General features: G+C 51.3%; 1 protein-coding gene across 8 annotated transcripts in view; it reads right to left on the reverse strand.

Annotated features, from left to right (window-relative positions):
- The window catches only part of KIAA1217 (KIAA1217 ortholog), a 735,067-nt gene that overhangs the window by 291,589 nt on the left and 420,114 nt on the right, over positions 1–23,364 (reverse strand). For 2 of the 8 annotated variants that reach the window (XM_055117898.1, XM_055117897.1), the window contains exons 1-2: positions 14,188–14,324; positions 3,061–3,344 (exon numbers count right to left, since the gene is read on the reverse strand). In XM_055117898.1, coding sequence (XP_054973873.1) covers positions 3,061–3,344; positions 14,188–14,257 — 354 coding nt within the window. In that variant the 5' untranslated portion in view covers positions 14,258–14,324. Of the gene's footprint in view, positions 1–3,060; positions 3,345–14,187; positions 14,325–23,364 lie in introns of those variants that run through there. The other 6 variants (XM_055117904.1, XM_055117905.1, XM_055117899.1 and 3 more) reach the window with 4 other exon arrangements.

Below are 23,364 nucleotides of genomic sequence, written 5' to 3' on the forward strand. Positions count from 1 at the left end.
CCAGGTTGGATTCATGGTAGGAGATCTATGCAGGTCTTCATGTGCCGTACTTGGGGCCCCAAGGCCCAAGATCTTTCAAGTAAGGTGCTGAATCCAGTTCTGCCCAGTCTCAGTTTCCATCTCACCCACACGCGCCCTTGTCTGCAAGGCAGCCAGGAAAGCCGCCACAGAAGGGCATGCGGTATTTAGAAACTCAATCTCTGGAGAAGTGCGTCAGAATCGTTTATTTAAATTCCTCCTGCTGGCTGCTCACGTGATCTTCCAGCAAAGGAAGCCCCAAGGAATGCATAGTCGGGGGGCCAGGGAGGCACAAGGGGTGTTGGGGCGAAGAGGAGAACAAAGAGGAAACGGGGACCCCGAGCCAAAGAAGGGGAAGCAGCAGAAGCTGAAATGTCACAACCCATCCCCTGAGCTTTCATCTGGTGACACACAGTGGGGAGCAGGGGGGCCGGGTGCTCGGTGAGCGAACACGGGTCAAACACAGAGGATGCAGGCCCCAATTCCCAAGCAAGGGGCCACTGAGCAGCCATGCCCAACTGCACCTGGGCAGAGATGGACAGGACTCATTCATTCATTCATTCATTCATTCATTCATTCCGAGTTCAGAATCTGAACTCGGCTCATGCATTCCTTTCTTCTGACCCGCCCACCTCCTGCGACCTTCCAGTTTCACTGAGATGGTCCATCGCAAGGTTTCATCCTCCCTCACCATCATGTCACAGACATGGCACAAAGGAAACCAGTAACAACTCCTGACAGTGCCGGACGCGATGGCCAATACCAACTTGCTAGTGGTTCCCAGGTCTCCACTTGAGAGTTAGCCTTTGTCCTCAACACACAGCAGAGTTCTTCCTCTCCTCTCCCCAACCCCACCCCGTTCCTACACACATCCTCTCACAGCTTCCCTTTCCTCCCACGGGTGAGCCCTAAGCCAACATCTCCCACTTACGGGACAGTGAAACACACAAGCGTGCCCCGCCCAGGCTTATGAGGATTCAGATGACAATTTCTCCCCAGCAGTTGTCATCTGAGTCTGAGCTTCCTCCATCTGAACTGCTTTGGAGAAAATATGGCGACACGCTAGGCATGTGGCCCAAACAGCAGAAGACATGGTAAGCCTGCCAGTCAAGCTCCAGCACTGCATGCCATCTGCCAGCACTGCTGGGAGTAGCTCCCCCATCATAATTTTGGGGCTTATTTGGGGAGGGTAACCCACACCTGATGGTGCATGGAGGCAAATTTTGGCTTGGTATTTGGAGGTCACTCACAGCAGTACTGGGGGGACTAGACAATGCTGGAAAAGAAAATGAGAGGGGGGTTGGAGCGATAACACAGCAGGTAGGGCGTTTGCCTTGCACTCGGGCAACCCAAGTTCGATTCCCATATGGTTCCCTGAGTCCCGCCAGGAATAATTCCTGAGCGCAGAGCCAGGAGTAACCCCTGAGCATTGCTGGGTGTGACCAAAAAAGCAAAAAAAAAAAAAAAAAAAAAAAAAAACACAAGAAACTAAGAGGTCCCATCTAAATCCCGTGCACCAGTCCTTTGCACTAAAAGGGCTTCCCTGTACCTCCTGATCCCCCAAAGTGACTTGTTTTTAAACATGCCTCATGACAATGTTCCAATACTGAAGTGGATAAGTACTCCTCCAATCAGCAGGAAGTACGAATGTTTGGGCTCTATGCCAATCAAGTCTAGATAAAACTGGGGGAGAGAAAGAAAAGAACTACATTTAAAATACTTTAAAAATCGATTTTCTACATATACTTGAAACAAGGATCCTTTCTCAGTCACTGAAGAAGAAATCCTCTCCTGTCTGCATCAACCAGAATTTCTGCTTCTTTTCTCTGGTTCTGGGTTGTGCCTTTTGGTAAAGTGAACCAAACTGGTACACACAGAGTACAGATCACATTCTAGACATGCTGATCAAGGCATGCTGATCAAGATTGCGTAGGAGACAAGGTAACACCTCAGGGAGAAAGTGAGCCTGAGAGGAAGGTGTGGATTTAGATTATCCTGGTTGATGCTGATATCCACCCGCATGGATGATCAGACGCTGAGTTACTTAGACATCGCTTCGATAACTAATCAGGCTGCTGCTCAATCACGGCCGGCCCCAACTGTGGGTATAGTTAAATGCTCTCTCGGCTTCCTTCCCCATGTCCTTCATCCTCAAAGATCAATCTGAGAACAGGAGTGTAAGGTCAGCAGTGAAGGCGTTCTATTGCTGGTGATCCCCAAATACTCTATACAGCCTGCTATACAGTTGGAGACAGCTCAGACATTGAAGCCCTCTCCAGCCCCCATTGGTGACAGCTGTGAGGCTGTCAAGATTACCTGAGTAAATACGTGACAGGAGACAGAACGCCAAGCACACAAATTAAAAAAAAAAAGAAAAAAGAGGGTGGAGTGGCATAATTTCTGCTTTTTTAAGCATCCGTTTCTACCTCTGTACATTACTTCAGCATGAAATCGTGGCTAGGCTGCATCCATTCATTTATTCACTGTGCTAGGATCTCACTGTGCCAGGAGGCACGGAAGCAGGTGCCAAGCTTTGCCCAGTCCATTAAGAACCCTCCTTACATGCACATTAAAAAATTTTTTTTTCAGCATCAGGAATTGAACCCAAGTCTCTAGCATGCAAAACGTGCCCCTTACCACTGAGCCACACTTGGCCTCTATTGCCTGCACATGATGATGATGATGATTAGAATTTTACTGGAGTTTTATTTAGTCACACTCAGGCTAACTCCTGGCTCTGCACTAAAAGATCACTTCTGACATCACTCAGGGAAACATCTGCATCCCAAGAGTGGAACACAGGTCAGCTGTGTGCAAGGAAAGCGCCTGATCCGAAGTCCTAGCTCTCCTGCCCCTTTGCATGTATTTTAGATACCCTTGGGTTGGCCCTGGGGACTTTCAGGGGCTCTTCTCTCTGAAGCCAAGGCAGATCTGGAACAACACGCAGGCAAAGCGCCTCCAGCGACACTGCACATGGCCCGGCTCTGGCCTGAGGTCACTCAAGCCTGAGCCCTGCAGGATGACAGGAACACGCAGTCCTACCTGATCCCTCAGCCTCTCCTGGTGGCCCATGATGGCAGTGGCATGGTGGGGGTACTTCTGCTTTAGATGTTCCAGGAACGCTTCCCTTTTCCGATCCATCTCAGATGTTTGCATTCCCAGGATTTCTTTGGAACTTCGGGGGCCCCCTAGCGTGTGTCTCCGTGGGATGTTGCGGGAAGGCCGGGGCCCGGAAGCGCGAGTGTTCCCATTAGAAAGGCGTTCCTTGGTTCTGCGACATTCTGCATCTTCTAATGATGTGACATGCAGGTTGCCTTTCCCTTGTTCTGAGACAAAAAAAAAAAATTAATAATAATAGAGTTCACAATTAATGATTTCACAGTAAATAGAAATCTCATTTACTGAGAAGCCCAAGAGGGTTTATGGCAGCTGTTAAGGTCTGAATGTAACTTGGTGGGTTTTATTTTGGAAACCAGAAGAAAGGAAAACTATCAACCATCCAAAGAAGGTTTTTTTTTTTTTTTTTTTTTAAATCCAAAACTGCACTTTGGGGATAAAAAGGTGACAGCAGCACACTGCTATTTCTGACTCTTTACCAAGGTTCTTCCAAACAAGCCCGCTGGCCTGACGAGTCTGCAGGCCTCCCACTCACCCTCCTGTAATTAGAGAAAAGCGAACTCCCTCCCAAGACAGATTATTTCTTTTTAATTGCAGTTTCATTTGGCTTTCAGAATTTTTTTTTTAAATGTGAACATTGGCAGGTGATTTCTGAAACCTTTGTTTCATCCTGAGATCTGAAACATTTGTTTTATCTTTGAGATCAAAAGTAGCTACCATAGTCATCATGGGAACCACTCAAAATATTATGTTGTGTGTTTCCTCCTCCCCCCTAGGCAGAAACCAAGCAACAGTACTGTGAGCAGTGCACAGTATAGATGCAGAGTCAGTCTAAAATGGTCTATTCACATGGACTTGATCTATAGCAAAATGCACAAGGTGAGGGCAGAGAGGGGCCACGATTTGAAGACCTTGACCCGGACACCTTTGAGGGACTTGACTTTACGCCCTGATCAGAGGCTGGCACTGCCAATGCTTAGGGTGGAGGGTAAGAGCAGGGACTCTCCCTTCATTCCCAGTGGCTGATGGACCGGGTGTCCAGTGGGAATAGTCCAGCTCAGAAAAGGGAGGTGCTTCCTTATTGTTTGCAAGGGAGGATCTTCCCAGTGCAGTTAATGCTTGGGGAGTCATGAAGCTCTGAGGGTTCAACTCGGTTCCCTGTGCATGCCGGGCACGGGTGCTAACCTTGGGAGTCATCTACTCGCTCTTCCTCCTCCTGTTCCCAGAACAGGAAGAGCAAGGAAGGAACATTTCGGAGAGGGTCAGGTCCTGGAAGAGGGCAGACATTCTTCTTCTTTTTTTAAAATTTGTATTTTTTTAATTGAGTCACCATGTATACAATTGCAAAGCTGTTCACGATCAAGTTTCAGTCATACAATGATCCAACACCCTTCCCTCCACCAGTGCATTCTCTCCTGTCCCATCCTCCTGTCCCATCCTCCTCCTATTATATGGTAGACACTTTCCTTCTCTCCCCTCTCTCCCCCTCCCTCCCTCTCTCTCTCTTTGTCTCTGTCTCTGTCTGTCTCTCTGTCTCTGTCTCTCTGCCTGTCTCTGTCTCTATCTTTGTCTCTGTCTGTCTCTTCCTCCCTCTTTCCCTCTCTCCCTCTCTCTCTCTGTCTCTCTGCCTGTCTCTGTCTCTATCTTTGTCTCTGTCTGTCTCTTCCTCCCTCTCTCCCTCTCTCTCTCTCTGTCTCTCTGTCTCTGTCTCTCTCTGTCTTTCTCTCTCTCTCTGTCTCTCTCTCTGTCTCTCCACTATGGTCTGCAACACAGATACTGAGAGGTTCTCAAGTTTGTTCCTCTCCCTACTTTCAGCACGCAGTTCCTGCCCAGAGTGATCATTTCCAACTATCACTGCCATTGTGGTCCCTTCTCCATCCCAACTGCCTTTCCCCCCTGCACTTGAGGCAGGCTTCCAAAATTGTGGACTAATCCCTCCTTGCAGGAGGGCAGTTCTTAACTGGTGTTACAGCTGTAAAACAAGGTGGTCCTGTCCACGAAGTTCCCTGGAAGACAAGGGACTGGGTTCCCAGGGGTCGGCCTTCAGTCCTGGACTCCGAGCAAACCATTTGCTCTCTCTCTGCCTCCTCGTCCCCACCAGAGGAGGATGGCACGGCCACAGCAGAGATGCAGTCTCTGGCTCCAAAGTCTTTACGTTTACCCTGAATCTTTGAAGTGTCCAGTAAGAGCAAATTTACATGTTTGAAAGTTCTGTGCAGGGACTGGAGGAGAGTTCCAAGGGCCGGAGGGTAAGTTCTGCCTGTGGGAGACTGAGTTAGATTTGTGGTTTGATCCCTGGCACCACATGATCAATCCCTGAGCACTGTGGACAGTAATCCCTGAGTACCGGTCTGGCATAGTCCCCTACACCATGAATATCCCAGGTATGGTCTCCAAACAAACAAAAGTTATGAGCAGGGGCTGGAGAGATAATGTAGTGGGTAAGGTGCCTGCTCTGCCTGCAACTGACTCAGGTTCGAGCCCCAGCTTCCCGGAGCTTGCCAGGAGTAATTCCTGAGCACAGAGCCAGGAGTAGCCCCTGAGCAAGGCCAGGTGTGGCCCCTAAACAAATAAAAGTTATGGGCAGAGAAGGAGATCCACTATTTGAAGATTCTGGATTTGAGTCTCTCAAATCAACAGAGGATCAAACATCACTAGGGGGTTGTAAGTCCAGCTGTGCCCGGGGTTTTTTTTTTTTTTTTTGCTTTTTGGGTCACACCCGGCAATGCACAGGGGTCATTCCTGGCTCATGCACTCAGGAATTACCCCTGGCGGTGCTCAGGGGGACCATATGGGATGCTGGGATTTGAACCCGGGTCGGCCGCGTGCAAGGCAAACGCCCTACCCGCTGTGCTATCTCTCCAGCCCCTATCCGGGGTTTAAGTATGAACCAGCTCCTCCAAAAGCAACGCCAGTCCCGCTTCTTTGCCCAGAAACAACTGGGTATAGAACCCTTTGGTTCCACATGGAAGCCGTGACCCATCTCAAATGCCAGCAGGCACAGAAAGTCCTGTTCTGCTTCACACAGACTCACAAGAGCTATTTTGTTTCATTCAAGGCTCCTCGGAAGAGGTCAAGACAACCAGAGCAAGGGCGCTGGAGGCAAGAAGCTCTCTGGGGCAAGGAGGCTGTGTGTGGTGGGCGGGGGGGTCCCCAGCAGCTGGTGGACACAACCCGGGGCCTTTACCTGCTTTCCGACCCCCTCGTCTCTAACCCACTGGCTCTAGGAAGGCTGCATCAGCCCCACGTGACTTTCCCTCCTTTATCCACGGCTTCCTCCAAGGATCTCCCGTTGCTTAACCAGGTTGGAAGAGACGCCTGCAGCAAGGTCGCAGGGCAGGCTGAGCCCGCTGCTGGCCGAGGTCCCCTCCCTGCCCCCAGGCTCCATCTGTCTCCAAGTCCTTCTGTCCCTGCTCCACTGAGGTGACCCCATAACCACCCTACACCCCTTCCCACATGGAGCCTCCAGAACACTCGTGCACGCTCTTTCCTGGGGGTGGGAGGGCACCCAGAGCTGCCCACTCCCAGCCCGCAGGAGAGGGGGTCACCCATCCTTGCAGGAACGGGAGGACAATGGGGGCTTTCAGACAGGTGGGAAAAGTACGCAGAGACAGAAACTAACAAGAGAGGGCACAGGCAGACCAGGGCGCGCCACAATTCCCAGCCCTGGGGACCGAGCCCAGACCCCCCCGATTTCTCGGGTCCCGGGCAGAGGAACACACAATCCTATTTCTTGTCTGAAAAGGACTTTGGTATTAACACTGACATACGGGTGTGTCGATACGGCTATTCTGGGAAGCCGTGTGAGACAAGGCGGCCAGTGTCCCTTGTCCAATGCTCCTCCCCACACCACACAGCCCTGAGCACTGTTATAGAGCTCCCTTGCTCTGGGAATGGGGAGGCAGCACAGCAGATAGGGTGCATGCCTTGCACAGGGTGATCTGGGTTCGATCCCCGCATCCCGTATATTACCCCCAAGCCCTGCCAGGAGTGATGCCTAAGGCAGAGCCAGAAATACTCCCCGGGGCGAGTACAATAGTATAGCCTGTAGGGTAACATGCTGCCGACCCGGGTTCGATCCCCAGCATCCCATCTGGTCTTCCAAGCACCTCCAGGAGTGATTCCTTGAGTGCAGAGCCAGGACTAACCCCTGAGCATCACTGGGTGAGAACCCCCCTTAAAAAAAGAAGAAGAAGGAGGAGGAGGAGGAGGAGGAGGAGGAGGAGGAGGAGGAGGAGGAGGAGGAGGAGGAGGAGGAGGAGGAGGAGGAGAAGGAGGAGGAGGAGGAGGAGAAGGAGAAGGAGAAGGAGAAGGAGAAGGAGAAGGAGAAGGAGAAGGAGAAGGAGAAGAAGGAGAAGAAGGAGAAGAAGGAGGAGAAGGAGGAGAAGGAGAAGCGCTGAACACCTACAGGTGTGGCCCCTAAACAAAACAGCAAAAAAGAAACACTCCAGCCCCACCTGAGCCTCCAGCACCGCCTGCAGAAATGGGGCTGCTGAGGCAGGGCTATCAAGAGGCTCTTTCCGTGTTTTTGTTCCCCTCCCCCCTTTTGTCCTTATACTGCAAGGCCAGGGCTGCACACCCTAAAGGGGCTCACTCAGGTGCTCACCGGGCTCGCCCCTGCAGCTGTGTTCGAGCACTTTTCAGTCTCAGTGCTCAAAGGGGTCCATGCGCTAGGCTGGGTGCTTGCACCCAGCACCCGGTGTGGGGTTCTCACGCTGCACTGCAGCCAGACAAGGCTCTGTGTGTGGAGCCAGGATGGAACCCTGGCCAGCTGCCGGCCCCCTCGGAGAGACTCTTCTCCCACGCTGGTCTACAGAGGTTGCACGAAGAACAAGAAGGGCAAAGCAAGGGCTGGGGTGGCTCGCAGGAGGCAGAGGACTTCGGGAGCCTGGGAGGGCAATGCAAAAGGGACCCCATGACCCTGCAGCCAGGAGCCAGGGTGGCCAGCACTGCTTCCTGCCACAGCTGGGCTTATCCAGGCTGGAAGGCAGGGGGCGTGGTGACGAGGCGCTTGGGGCCGTGCATCACTCCACGCCTGTTCTCCAGGGTGATTTCCTGAGACTGCAGAGATTTCATCCCTGGCAGTGGCCCCATTGGAAGGAGTCCCCCACTTCCGGTTGGTGGCTTCCAGGGAGCTGGCTGTTATGCCTGGACACTCCCTTTGCCTAAGAATGCAGCGGAAGGGTGGCTGTTGGGCGGTGGCGGCAGGATCGAGCAAGCGGCAAACAGCAGGTCTGTGTGAATATTCTCAGCAGAGCATCCCTCACTGCCCACCGGGGGCGCCTGCCTTTTCCTTTAATCTGGCCTCTGTGGCCATCGGGCCACCAGTCCTGCACCAGGACTCTTAAATAATCCTCTACAACGTTCTTTTTTCTTCTTGGCTGACTAAATGGAAACCACGGCCTTGGGAAAGTCGAGGTGACCAGACAGGAGTCTGGCTCCCGGGGTCAGCCCTGAGGTGGGCCACCCAGAAGAACCACCTGGCCAGGATTCTGCACATTCCATCATGTCCCAGAAATTAATCTCAATTATGCTCAACCCTGAAGATGAGGGGACTGCTATAGCAATCATTCTGATTAATATAAATCTCACATTCTGTTAGGGACCCCGAGGGCCTCCCGTTTTACAACCACCTTGTTAATATCAGAGGGCTCAACACCAGAGGCGCAGATCGAGTGCTGGGGAGTTGATGGATTCATTCATTCACACAGATATTTATTGATCGTCAGTTCCGGACCCAGAAAAAAGGAGACAAAGTGAAGCGGCAACCCGGAGACTTCATTCCCTACCTTGTGGAAAATCCATATCATTAGAGGCCAACAAATAATCTATAACATAAATGTCACTAAATGACCCAGGCTCTGAAGGAGAAAACAGAATAAGTGACAGAGACTGATGGGGCAATTATGGAGGAGACATTTGTCTGAGCAAAGACCTGAGTGCCTGCCACTTTCCAGACTTACACCAGGGCTGGTCGGGGGTTGAGGAGGGTATGTGCTGCCAAAACTCCTTTTAAATTTTTCAGGTTCCTTGGAATGGAACTGACACATAATGTGATGTCAGCTTAAGGTGTACAATGCATTTATTTGCTAAAGTTGTATGTGCAAAATGATGACCACCATAGCAAATCCTAACTGATCTTAAACCACTACGGTGCAAGCAGGTGGCTGGCAACACCTCACCTGCCCCGAGACTCAGGTCCCTGCCCTTGCCAGCATGAGGCTTTGAGTTTGATCCTTGATACCACCCCACAATTCTGATTCAATCCCAGCAGCTAACGTTACCTGGATCCCAGAGCTATCACACAGATGTTTGTGATCTCCTGAGCATTTCAACTGAGTATACCACCCCCAGTGGGTACCACAACTACAGAGGGTGGCTCCTGGTGGGCATGCGTGCAAGTATCTCACCCCAGGGCTCAACCTCCACTCATCATAGTAACAGAGACAGTGTTGGCTCCGGCAGACACGGGCACCCAAAGGAAACCCCTCCCCAGGACCCTCTGAAGACACCAAGACTTCCAAGGGAACATCAAAGAGTTGGATTCACATTCAACGAACAGTAGATGTGACAAACGATTCAATAGGCTGAGTTCATGCTTTCTTTGCACACGGGAGGCCTGGATTCACTTCACGACACTGCAAAGTTCCCTGAGCACCCAGGAGGGATGATACCCAGCACCATGGGAGCAAGCCTGAACACCGAGGTGAAAGAAGCCCCTAAACATGGCCTGGTGTGACCCTGAACAAATGAACAAATATTCATCCCCAAACCAAGTTGCCCTAGGCAGTTGCGGTCACGCTGCAGCTCACGAGCAGCCCGCCCTTGAACCATGGAAGCACATATTCATGTTTGTTTTTGAGGACCATATGGCCCGGCTTGCCAGGCGTTCCAGGTTATAACTGTTCCCCAAGGAAATTATTTCTAGTGTTCCCTTTCACTCTCCAGACTCTCTCCAGCGGTATGCTAACTTTCATGATCAGCCAGGGGGTCCTTATTGCCCGGAGATGGATAAGCTCAAAATCATCCCCGGGGTAAGATGATTAGCTTGGGGTCAGCTCATTTTTGACTGAGCGCCTGACTTCTGCGTGCCGGGCATTCTGTGAGGTGTGGGGCTGGGGGGATGGAAGGATGAAGACGGCACCGTCTCTGCTGGGAAGTGCCACACTGCGTTTGGAGGTGGGAGGGGACCAGATAAATCCACACAAACAGTAATGAGTGAGCGTGGCAAGACCAGATATGTGGTCTCAGGATGCGATGGGGGGTGGGGGGAATCCAGTGTGGTCCTCCGTCTGGAGACTAAAGAACTGGATCCTCCTAGCATCAATTCCCTCTGTGAACAGGATCTCAGAAATCCAAGCAGGATCCCTGTGTCCCTCCAAGCTAGATCCAGTCAGACCCTTGAGTTCCCCGGCCTCAGGTATCCAGGACAGACCTCTCCATCTTCCCTTCGGCATACAGACCCTGTCTCAGCAGATCTGAGTGGACTCACCTTCACCGTCCCTCCTGGCTGGCTCCATCCTAAACGTTGCTGCTGCCCCTCTTTCCACACCCTTCCACCCTCTCATCACTCCTCTCAAATGCCATCCCTTGCAGGTAACGACAACTCCACTCTCCACGCTGCCCAAGCCACAGCTGCCGTTTCTCCTTGTATCCCACTTCCCAGCCCTCTCCAGATTCTCTTGGCCTGGCCTTGATCCATTCGCTAGACTCCCTCATGCTCTAACTGCTGCCGTTTCCAAGCGAGGACCCTTTCTCCCCACACCCCACTTCCCTCTGTTGCTATTGTTACTGTCGCACGCATGCTTGGGGCCAGATGAGGATCATCCCCTTGTGGTGTTCGGCTGCTTTCTGGTGGTAGTGCTTGCTTGGAGTTGCACTCCTGGCCAGTGTCTACAGGGCATTGAATTACAGCACTCGCTGGAGGTCACACATCTCAGTTCTGGAGTTCAAGCACCACTGGGCTGTGTGCTGAAGCTCGTGCACTTACAGCACGGGGGGTCCCAGAGAGCAGAGCAGCGAGGACCAGGATCCATGTGTCGGGACAGAGCAGGAATAAAAACCATGGTCTCACAGCTGCAAAGCAGATGCTTAGCCACCCAGCTACTCCTGAGGTCCCCTAATAATCATCCTTCCTTCCTTCCTCCCTCCATCCCTTCCTTTCTTTCTTCCTCCCTCCCTCCTCCCCTCCCTTTTTCCTTTTCTTTTGGTTTGGGGACCACACCTCCAGTGCTCATGGCTTACTCTTGACTCTGCATTCAGGGCTTACTCCTGGCAGAGCTCAGGATATATGTAGCAGGACTCATGTGGTACCAGAGATCGAACCTAGGTTAGCTGTGTGCAAGGTCAATAGTGCCTTAACCTTGTACTGTCTCTCTGGACCCTGGTGTTTTTCCTGGTCTGCTGTACTGGAGGAATATGTCTAACTGCGCTCTCTGCCCTTTCCCGCCCGAGTTGGCTTATTCTCCAGACAGTGCCCAGTGCTTCCCAGTCAGAGACTCAGACCTGCCAGCAACTGGCATCTCCTCAAAATAAAGTCCAAGGTCCCAGTGTCACAGGTACTAGGAGGTCTAGCTGGCGTTTATTTCCCAAGCTCTTCCGTCCCAGGCTTTTCCTACGAGCTTGTGTGTTGTTTTTTTAATTGGGCTGCCAAGCAGTGCTCCAGAGGTCTAGGGTCCCAGCAATTTTTGGCCAGTCGGTTTAGGCATTCAGTGTAGGGACCCGAGATCTGGCCCTGCAGTGCCTGGGATTAGGGGGCCTCCAGGGTTACACCCTACAGTACTCTGAGTCCTCCAGGGCTGTACCCACTGATGCTCAGGCACCATGTGTCACCGGGGATTGAACCAGGGTGAGCGACATGCAAGAAAGTGCCTTAAACTGTGTGCTCTCTCTGGCCCAAGTATTGCTTTTATTATTAAAAAAAACAAACTATTTTTTTTTGTTACTACCTCCCTGATCTCTTTCAAATGCATGTCCAGGGGCTGGAGCCATAGCACAGCGGGTAGGGCATTTGCCTTGCACACAGCTGACCCTGGTTCGATTCCCAGCATCCCATGTGGTCCCCTGAGCACCACCAGGGGGTAATTCCTGAGTGCAGAGCTAGGAGTAACCCATGTGCATCGCCAGGTGTGACCCAAGAAAAGCAAAAAAAAAAAAAGCATGTCCAGACATCCCCTCAGAAAAGCCCTCCCTGATACTACTACCAGTCTCCCCTCATTCCCTCCCCCATACGCTCTATTCCTTTTCCCTGCCTTACTTCCCCCACAGTCTTACTTTTATGTATTGTAGTTGCTCAATAAATTATAAGATGCCCACTTACATTTGAGTTTCAGATTTTAAAAAAATTAGCATAAGTATATCCCAAACATGGGCTATACTTACACTCAAAATCCATTTGTTGTTCTTCTTTACTAAATCAACCTGCCTAACATACTTCTTTATTTGAACATACTTCTAACATACTTCATTATTTTATTTATTAGTTCATTGTCTCTGCCACCCCCAAATGTGGCTTTTAGAATATGAATTCAATGAAGGCAACTCATTTTAGATAACTGTTTGCTGCTCCAGTGTCTACTAGAGAAGAGACTCAATATTCTCCGAATGAATGAATAAATGCATAAATGAATAGTGACCCGCCCCTCTGCCCCCACTCCGGATCTCCAGTCTCTGAAACATCTTTGAACTTTGGTGGTCTTTGGAAAGCTAACTCTTAAATTAGTTCTGTTCTAACTGTCCCTTTAGATTCTGAGTCATTTATTTATTTCAACTGAGGCCCAGAGGCTAAATTCCTGCTGGGAGCCAGGATTGGGGGTGGGGGCGCAGTAAAAGAGAGGGGAAGAGAAGTCTTATCTCCTGCAGCATCCACCGACCAGGAGAACGGTCTGTTTTGGAGGCACAAACACAGATGAACCGGCAAAGAAGATTGTAAATCTCCGGGATTCCTTGAGGTTTACTGAGCTTAAGTTTCTTCCTATTCACTGGAGGGGCTGGGGGTAGTAGCCATCCCGTTGTAATTACATTTTCTTCTGTCTGGCTTAGTTTTGCATTTTCAGTGCGGATGAGTCATGTGTTACTTCCCTTTAGCCATTTTTTTTAAAAGACACACACCTTCTCCCAAGTGCATACTCGCCACTCCCACGCACAGCCGTCAGCAGGCACCGCCTCGGGGTTCCTAACCCGCCCCTCTCAAAACTGGGAAAGGCTGGGAGGGGGTGCTGGGGGAGCCCCGCTTTAACGACACGCTGCCTCTGGGATATTCTAGGGACAGCCCGGACATCAGACAGACATTGGGAGGGCAGGGTCCTTTCTCCAGCCAACCCCACTGTGAAACTTCGGTTGGAACAGTAAGAAACGTCTGGAAATCCCTTAAGGAAAAGACAAGTCTGTTAGAAACACAATTCAAAGGAAACGGCGGCCCCCGACCGGAGCAGCGATCACAATGGTCTGAGAAGTCCCAACGCTGCAACTCAAAGGGACAGAAGCTTCGGGAGTTCCATGCCCGCCCTCCCAAAGAAGCGCGCGCCCCCGCTGCGCTGTTCTGCAAAAGAAAACAAGCCCAAAGCCCGGGCCGCTCAACTCCGAGAGATTTCTTTCTTTTTTTGAGGCCCGAACTCGCATCCCCCATGCATTTGCCTGGAGAACGACCCCGCCACCCCCGACCAATGAATGGAAACCCTGCCTTCCTGGGGCGGGGGAGAGAGATCTGCAGGAACGCCAGCTCCTTCCCGAGCCCAGGCCAGGCGCGCGTGTCGGGCGAGCAGTGCAAAGCGAGACGTCGGTCACCGCCTCGGGTCCCGCACACGCCGACGGCTCGCCGAGCTGCAACAGTGACATCGCCACGCCACTTCTTTCGCGCCTTGCGCAACTCCTGCCGCAGGAGTCCACCCCGAGAAACGCAGCGCGCTCCCCGCCACCTCCCCCACCTCCACCCAACAGGCTGGTCCCTCGGCCACGCGCCCCGTCTCCAGTTTAAAAAAAAAAAAAAAAAGCAGGCGCGGGCCAGGGCCACGCGTCCCCGTCACTCCACGCTGGAACGCGCCTGGAACTCACCGTGCCGGTGCCTGCCGTCCGCGGGGCAGGGCGGGCGCGGCTCACATTTCGGGCTCTCCTTGGCTTCCATTGTCCCGGCCCCGGCTCCAGCTCCGCGCGCCGCCCTTTAAACTTCTGAGCGCCGTCCCGGGAGCTCCCAGAACGCGCCTGCAAGGGGGGCCCCGGGGGTGGGGGGTGCGGGGGAGCGGGGGAGGAGGGGACGGTGTGAAACCCCACCCCAAACTTTAGTCTCCACTCCCGGGCGCGGTCGCTCGGGCCCCAGGACGCGGCATTCCAGCGCCCGGGCCTCCCCGCGTCCGTGCGTCCGTCCGTGCGTCCGTCTGTCTGTCCGTCTGGGCTCGGGCGCGCGCCCGCGACGCCGGCCCGGAGGACAGCCGGCCTGAGCTCCGGCCAGCCCTGCCCGCGCGCCGCCGGGCCCCAACAGGTGATGGGGCTCGCCCAGCCCCGCGGCGCGCGCCCGCCGCTCCCGGCCCGGGAGGGGAAGCATCGGCCCCAGGACCGTCCGCTCCAGCGCGCGCCCCGGACACCAGCCGCCTCTCCCGGGGGCTCCCGCGCGGACTCAGTCTACCCCGCATGTGGAGCAGATGAATGAAGAGCAGCTCCCTCTTGCCATGGAGTCTCGTAAGACCGAAAACAATCACACTCGCAAGTAAATAAATGGAAAGAGAGGTTCTCCAGGGCCCGTTTTCAAGCAAACACTTTTCTGGCACGGTTCGGTTCCGACCTTAATTAAGTACCAAAGGAGGAAACTTGACGTTCACATTTTCGGTTACTCAAACTGGATTTTGTTTTAAAGTTTGGACACTTTGTCCGACTCCTCCCCTCAACCCTAACACACGCGCGCGCGCACACACACACACACACACACGCGCGCGCGCGCGCGCGCGCACACGGTGGGGGCGGCGTGGGGGAGGAGTAAACTTGTAAAATCAGCCTTGTGGATCTCTCAAGTTAGTCACTTTTAGATCTCTGAAAGGCAACGATAAGGCTATTCTGCTTCTTAGGGTGTGCAGAGGTCTAACCTCCACCTTATTCGTTTTTCTTATGCACTACCTACAAATATTTATTTTGTTCTCTACCCAGTCCTTGAAAAGCTGGCCAATTTCCCAGAAGTGAAACTAGAAAAGCAGAATGTCCACAGAGAAGGATGGGAAAATCATCATGGGGGTTTGCCAACGCTGATATCTACAAGCAACACACCTGCCAGTAGGAAGAGTGACCTTTTCCTCCGGAGTGGCCCCATCATTGGCCTCTGGGGGGGGGGGACAAGGGACAATGGTCAGCTTTGCAGACCATACCTTGACCCAGTTTGCAGGGCATTCCTGCGGGTTTAGATGAATTTAGATAAGAATGCATGCCTGCCAAACAGTGTGGGCCCTATCCTCCAGGGTCTGACCTTGAGGTACCTGTGTGTTTTGGCTCTGTGGTGGACATACTCTGACCATGAGGACAAAAATACATGGACTCAGGAGGAGAAAGAGCTCAACTGTCCGGCCCAACACGAGGCACGCTTTGCATGTAGGAGGCCTGAGTCCAATTCCTGGCGCCTGGGGGCCTGCAGGAGGCACCAGCAGGAGCGACTATGAACTACAGAGCCAGAAATAGACCCTGTGTACCACCGGGTGTGACTTCCCACCCTCCCCCCAAGAAACAAAACTAAACAAAACCCCTGAAAGATAGGGATTCCCCTAAAGGAGAAAGAAAACAGACAGAAAGAAAAGTTAAGAATTATAGGCAGTGAACTGAATTCTTATCAAGCAGCGAAGAGGAGAGGCTGCGACTACTGATTTCCTTGAAATGCACGATGTGGTGAATCTTCCAGAAAGTTAAAGCCGAGACTTGGCAGCAAGTACAGGGCTTTAGGGGAACAAGGCAGAGCGCTCAAGGTCTGCATGATTTTGCTACAGAATGACTTGGTAATCTGGTTTGAAGGACGAAGTAATTTTACAGTTTCTGAGCTGCTGGCCTGCGGGCCCACCCCGAAAGGCTCTCATCTGAGCGTGCTACAATATGCTCAGCAAGGCGGGCTCGGTGCTCAGGCCCTCAGGTCCAGCTGGTCCTGATTCTCATCTTTGCATACCTGCTGTGCATCTACTTTTAGACTGTGTGTGCCAGAAAAGAGGGAGGGACAGGTGGTGAGCAGGGGGCAGTCAAGGGGGGTGCAGGGGGGGGGGTGGTATTAGACACAGCACCTGTGCAACACTTAAGCCCCCATGATCAGGGATCTCGGTCCTCACACCAAACCTATTTGGTTTAGTGTAGGAAGTACCCCCACAAAGACAGTCTGTTGTTAGCACCCCACAAGTCACTGCCTAGTCCAGCTCACTCAGGGCAGAAAAGATCCATTTTGAGATAGAGCTTATGCTTCCCTTGGGGCTGTTTGAGAAGGGGGAGAGCAGCCTTGCAATGCCAGGCTGGTTTCCAGAGGGTCAAAATAGGCTGAAACTTTCCCCAATTCTGAACTCTGCTTAAGCCTCAGCTTTCTGGCCAGGCCAGGAGCCCTCTGGGCCTTTTCTCAAGGGGCTCCGCTCCTCACCTCCTGGGGGCAAAAACTTATCTATACATTGCCCTCAGCAAAGGTCTTTGTGGAAACAAGAAGAAAAAAGGCATTAATCAGTGAGATGATTAGCACACTTCTTTAAGGGTGGCAAAAATCTAAACTTATCTTTGCAATAAAACACATTCTTTTGAATGGCCAAATTTTTCTGTTCTAAGGGGGAAAGTTTATTGAACTAGTTGCTGACCATTGACTAAGTTCCTTGTCCTTGCAAACTCCAACTGAAAAGAATTGAGAAAGTACTGTGTTAATGCCCAATTCTATACATCTCTCTCCCAAGAACGGGCACAAGTGCACATGCGCACACGCACACACACACACACTCACGGGACTTTAGTGATGGTCATTTTCTTTCAGGTGAGGCATCTCTAAAATAAGTCAATCAATGTATTCTATTATCTGCCTTAGCTCACGAAGGAACTTGAATTTTCCTGAAAAATACTGTAATTATCATTGCCCTAACCGGGGAGCTCTTTTGGGAAGAAATACTATTTGAACTAGAAGTATACCATGCCTCTTGGTTTAATTTAATTTCTGAGTTTAAAAATTGCTTTTCCAATCTGCCTACCGCCACACTTTGAAATTTACTGTGAAAGGCATAAGGAAAGCGGGAAGAACTTGAAATTTGATTTTCTTCCCGTCAGAGAGAGAACTGCAGTAATGATACCAAGGGGCTAAATTTTCAACTCCATTTCTGCTAACCAGGGAAGGCACTAGGCTATTTCTTGGTTAATGGCTCCATATGTTGGCAATTCATGACTCAAAATGAGCTAACACACAAAAGAGTGTCATTTAAAAGGAAAGGCTAGTGATGAGATAAAAGATTGTGGTGAAGGCAAATGGTGATTTTGCAGAGTTAACCTATTACAAAACTGGGCCATTATTGGTTTTGATAACGCAACTTAAATGGGCATCTGTGCTTGATAGGTATTAATCACAAGAATCATAAACCACTGTATATGATTTCCCAGCAGGCCTATTTAATTACAGGGCTGTGGAAAGCATGTCAATTTCCTTTATGGAAGGTTTTTAAGAAAGCTAGCATTGCTAGAATCACACATTAGTGGAGTTACACGATCTATGTTCCAGTTTCTTTAGATTTTGTTTTAAATCCTATTAATAACAAGATGGCTTCACATGACTTGACATCAAGACACCAAAGAAACAGTTTATGATTGCTGAAATCATATGTATACACTTCAGAGGCACTTATCATTGAGAAAGTAGAGCTAAACAAAATAAAAGACACAACCCAAATGTCCACCTCATGTTTGATGCGATGCTTTGCTTTTTCTAAGGATATGGGATCACATGTCACCCAGTAACTTGGAAATAAAGGTCTTTTGATGACTGGGAGAACATATGCTTAGATGAGTGATGTGTGTGTGTGTGTGTGTGTGTGTGTGTGTGTGTGTGGTGGGGGGGGGGATAAAATGTCGAGACACTAATCCTAGTTTTGCCAGCAGTATGTCAGCTGGTGAGGCTGACCTTATTATACTCAAATAAACCTGAGCACCTATGATAGCCAAAAACTATGTATTAATTATTACCCGGGGACTTAGGCAGAGCCATTGCTGACCCCGGCTGAGCGGCAGATGGTCACCTCTGTGGAGTCCCAGGTAAGCCCCCAGGTGCTGCTCAGGTTTCCAAAAGTGAAATGAGCCTGGCCGTGCAGTTTGTGTTTCTCACCTCAGACTCATAAGGGAAACGTAAGCATTCATCATCAGAGCTGCCTTGCAAGCGTCACCAACCATATCCCCTCGGAAACGACAAGCTCTGCCCTGACATTCTGGGTGATTCCTCCATAGGAACAGACTGTTTCCATGTTTAGGGCAAAGATCTCACAGTGGGACTAGTTGACCATCTACACCCCAGCGTTCCTTCCAGAGGAGTTGGGCTCTTCCTGCTCAGTCTTGCTTAAGTTTCCATTCTCTGAGGAGACACTGCGGCTATGGAGACGTGAGGTGCCAGACCACTGCCCACCTCTCGCCCCAATCATCCCTCACCACTCAATTCTCTCTATTCTCACTATTCTCAAAGTTTGAAACCAGGGCTGGAGTGAGAGCACAGCAGGTAGGGCATTTGCCTTGCATGCAGCTGACCCGGGTTTGATTCCCAGCATCCCATATGGTCCCCCGAGCACCGCCAGGAGTAATTCCTGAGTATAGAGCCAGGAGTAACCTCTGTGCATCGCCAGGTGTGACCCAAAAAGAAAAATTAGCCCTTTGGACCCTGCTGCGGAGCGAGCATGATGGAAGAGCCCAAGGAAGCGCTCTTGGACTCCGAACAGCCCACTGAACTAATTCCGGCATGGGACCAGAGACCCCACGGTGCGCTGAAACAGTGGGAGCCGGGCATCCCCCAATTCTTTTAACCTCTCTCTCTCTCCACACCTCCCCCCTGAGCACAGCGCAGGATCCGCGGTTTTCCTGAGCGCAAAATGGTGACGGCGACCCAGCTGAAACGGGAGGCGCGCGCGCTTTCGGGAGGCCCCAGGGGGCGGGGGCGGCGACCCCCGCCCACAGCAGATAGATACTTAAACCCACCTCCCCCACGTGTGCTTCCCTTTGGACCCTGCTGCGGAGCGAGCATGATGGAAGAGCCCAAGGAAGCGCTCTTGGACTCCGAACAGCCCACTGAACTAATTCCGGCATGGGACCAGAGACCCCACGGTGCGCTGAAACAGTGGGAGCCGGGCATCCCCCAATTCTTTTAACCTCTCTCTCTCTCCACACCTCCCCCCTGAGCACAGCGTAGGATCCGAGGTTTTCCTGAGCGCAAAATGGAGACGCCGAGCCTCTCTCTAGGCTTCTCCATCTTATGAGCACCATAAAAGGGTAAAAGTTTGTAGTGATATTTCTGGTTGTACTTTTCCTGGACTTTATACAGAAACCCAAAACCGCGCGGCCGCGACAGCGGCCGCGCGACCTAATGTCATCTTAGCATCAGCAATATGTAATATGTCCCTTTTTAATGGGTCGGACTTTTGTGGGAGATCCTAACAAGAATAGTAAGTCTGTTGCTGAAATATTGAAGGCAATCAAAGTGGTAGCCATCTCTCTAGACTGAACTAAGCTATATCCCCACGCCGGCTGAGAAGAAATATCCTTCTTTCTCGGGAAGAAACGCGGCGTGGTGTCAAACATAGTGTGATGTCCATTAAGCAAACAGACCTGGTGGCGTGGGAATGGGATATAAGGGGAAAAATTATGTACATGGAACAGTGGGACGCTGGTGGAATCTCGAGCCGGAGCCGATACCAGCGCAAGCCCTTCGGTTCCAGAAACTGCTGGCAGAAACTCTACTAGTCTATCAACTAAGCCAGAGCCCCACGCCTGCCGATGACGGGAAATAACCATCCTTTTCGGTTTTTTTTTCCCTTGTCAGGCAGCGTGGCGATTACCAAACAGGCGTGAACTCGGTGGCGCGGGGCAAGGGGGAAAAAGAAAAGTTATGTAACAAACAGCGGGACTTAATATCTCTATATTCTTAGCAGTGGAGAACTATCAAATGCCTCCTTGGCAATAGGACTGCTTTCCTTTTTTGGGGGAAACCCCAACAATGGTAGTGAGTTGTGTGTTGAAACGTGGAATGTAATCGAGATAAGGCATAAACGAAGTGGAACTTATCATGTACAAGGGTGGGGACTGGGGAGGTGGGAGGGGGTGGCAGGTATACTGGGGGGGTTGGTGATGGGAGATGGGCACTGGTGAAGGGAAGGGTGTTTGAGAATTGTATAACCGACATAATCCTGAGAACTATGTAACCCTCCACATGGTGATTCAATAAAATTATTTAAAAAAAAAAAAAAGAAAAATTAAAAAGCTTGAAACCTTCTTTCTCTTCCCCATTCAAATCCCCGAGGTGGTTCCATCCTAGAAGCTGCACCCAGTTCCCAGGTGCTCATACTTCAAACATTATTTGTTTTCCTGTCGAGGGAAGTCACTGATGCTCATTTTTATCCAGGTTTCTTTGATCCCTTTTAACTTGGAAGATGCTGGCAAGCCAAGATCTCTAGATCCATCCACCACATGCACTGCAGCTCTGAGGAAGCCAGCACAACCTGGGTCCTGGTCGCCGGTCCAGAGGGGCTTGGGGTGGCCATGTTTATATAAGAACTGCAGCCTGTCTTCGCACACCCCTTGGAGCCTAGAATGAGGATGGCATGACACATTCCAGAGTCTTCCAGGATACCTGAGAAGTGAACACCTTCCACAGATTCGAGCCCTGGGAATAATTCACTGCATTACCCATTAGTATAGAGAGAGCACACACAGGGCCTCATGTCATTCTGTTTCCTGGTGTCTTTCTGCCTTCTGAAGTGACCACCCCTGGCAAGGCTCAGGCGCTAGTCCCAGCTTGGTGCTCAGGGGTTGCTCTCAAGAGTACTCTGGAGACCACGTTGGGGATCAAACCCAGGCCTTCTGCATGCAAAGTATGTAAACTAGCCCTTGAAGTCATCTCCCTGGTTTGAGGTTGGATTTTTTTTTGGGGGGGGGGGTGCACACACCCAGTAGTGCTCAGTAGGTATTCCAACATGCAAAGTGTGTGCTCCAGCTTTTTGAGTCACCTCCTGGGCCTCTAGTGATTTCATTTGAAAACTGAAAAACACATGTGCTGTCAGGAGCCGCTGGGCTGGTGGAGTCACTGTGTTCTCCAACGTCTGTGTGGCTTTGCTTCGGGGACTCCAGATTTCGCACCTTATAGTAAGTGTGGGTGTGCTGAACACTGTGTGTCCGGGTCAGCTGTCTCAGTGGGCTGCTGGGGTTGCCCTGATGCTGACTGGACTAAGTGGGGTGGGGAATGGCCACACCATGGCTGGATCGGAGATGTGCACTGGCCTGAATTTAAAAGTCGGCTGCTGATGGTGCTGAAGCGAAAATACAGTGAGTCAAGTCAGGTGCTTGCCTTGCACGCAGCTGACTGGAGTTCCATCCCGGCACCCCATATGGTCCCTTAACCACTGCCAGGAGTAACCCCTGAGCATCACCAGATGAGGCTCCCAAATCAAAGAAAATAAAAGTCTGTTGATTTTTGCGACCACAAAACCACCATAGATGAGGGCCAGAGAGATAGTACAGTGGGTAAGGAGCTTGCCTTAACAGAGGGCTGACGTGGGCTCAGTCCTCCTTGGCATCCCATAACAACTCCCAGCACTGCCAGGAGTTATCACAGAGCATAGCCATGTGTGGCCCCCAAAACAAAACAAAGCAAAAGGACCAACAATACCACTCCATAGAAACTTACCTCTCATTTACAACCAGTTGTATTTACATGAAAATGATTTGCATACCCCCTCCTGCCCCCACCTTTGCTATTGTTGTGATGATTGGGGCTGAGGGTCCCACACAAGCCTGGTTATGATCACACACTAGGAGTCACATACTTTAGTTGTAGTGCTTGCACAAACCTGGCTATGGTGCTCCAGAGAATGCAGCTTCTGCTGCAAAGTCAGAGCCCCAGGGTTCTAGACAGCAGGGCTGCCAGGACTGGGCCTGTCACTTGAAGCCATAGATTTACAAGACAGACATGTGGCTATCTTCAGGGCCCCTACAATTGATCTCTCTCTCTCTCTCTCTCTCTCTCTCTCTCTCTCTCTCTCTCTCTCTCTCTCTCTCTCTCTCTCTCGTTCTCTCGCTCTCTCTCCTCTCTCCCCCCTCTTTCACTCTCTCTCCTCTCTCTCCTTCAGTCTTGTAAACCACACCCCATGATGCTCAGGGGTGATTCCCAGCTCAGACCGGCACTGGGGATCCCCACATGCAAATCATGAGCTCTGGTCCTTCAGGTTAACTCCCTAGCTCTAAATTTTCTTTTTTTTTTTTTTGCTTTTTGGGTCATACCCGGCGATTCTCAGGGGTTACTCCTGGCTCTGCACTCAGCAATTACTCCTGGTGGTGCTCAGGGGACCATATGGGATGCTGGGAATCAAACCTGGCTTGGCCGCGTGCAAGGCAAATGCCCTCCCTGCTGTGCTATCGCTCCAGCCCCTAAAATTGGTTTCTTCTTTGCCTTTTTTTTTTTTTTGCTTTTTCGGTCACACCTGGCAATGCACAGGGGTTACTCCTGGCTCTGCACTCAGGAATTACCCCTGGCCGTGCTCAGGGGACCATATGGGATGCTGGGATTTGAACCCGGGTCGGCCGTGTGCAAGGCAAACGCCCTACCCGCTGTGCTATCTCTCCAGCCCCTTCTTTGTCTTTTTTATTTCAGGTCACAGTTTCCAAGAAGCTCTTTCTGCTGCTGGGTAAAGACTTGCTGTGTAAGTGAGAGCCCCTCTGTAAAGGGCCTTCCAGGGCCTGTTTTCTGCCCCTGAACTTCCTCTCTCTCCGCTGAGGCTGCAGAGAGCCCAGGAGACAGCACAGTAACTACTGGGAACCAAGGACTACTAACCAAGAGCTAGGAACTTGGGCATCTCGGGATTCCCCAACTCCCTGTAGTCCTCCCCGTGTTACAGATGAGCAAACTGAGAGGTGAGAGTTAATGCCGACCAAGCTCCTGACTCCCTGGCTGCTCTCTTCTGTGCACGTGCTATGCTGAATACTTAGGGCTTTGGATCCCTTTGGACTCACAACCGCCCTAGAAAGCTCCTCAATGATGAGACCCCTCTGCACTGGGGTCTC

The sequence above is a fragment of the Sorex araneus genome, chromosome 9, assembly GCF_027595985.1.
Source record: "Sorex araneus isolate mSorAra2 chromosome 9, mSorAra2.pri, whole genome shotgun sequence".
NCBI lineage: Eukaryota > Metazoa > Chordata > Mammalia > Eulipotyphla > Soricidae > Sorex > Sorex araneus.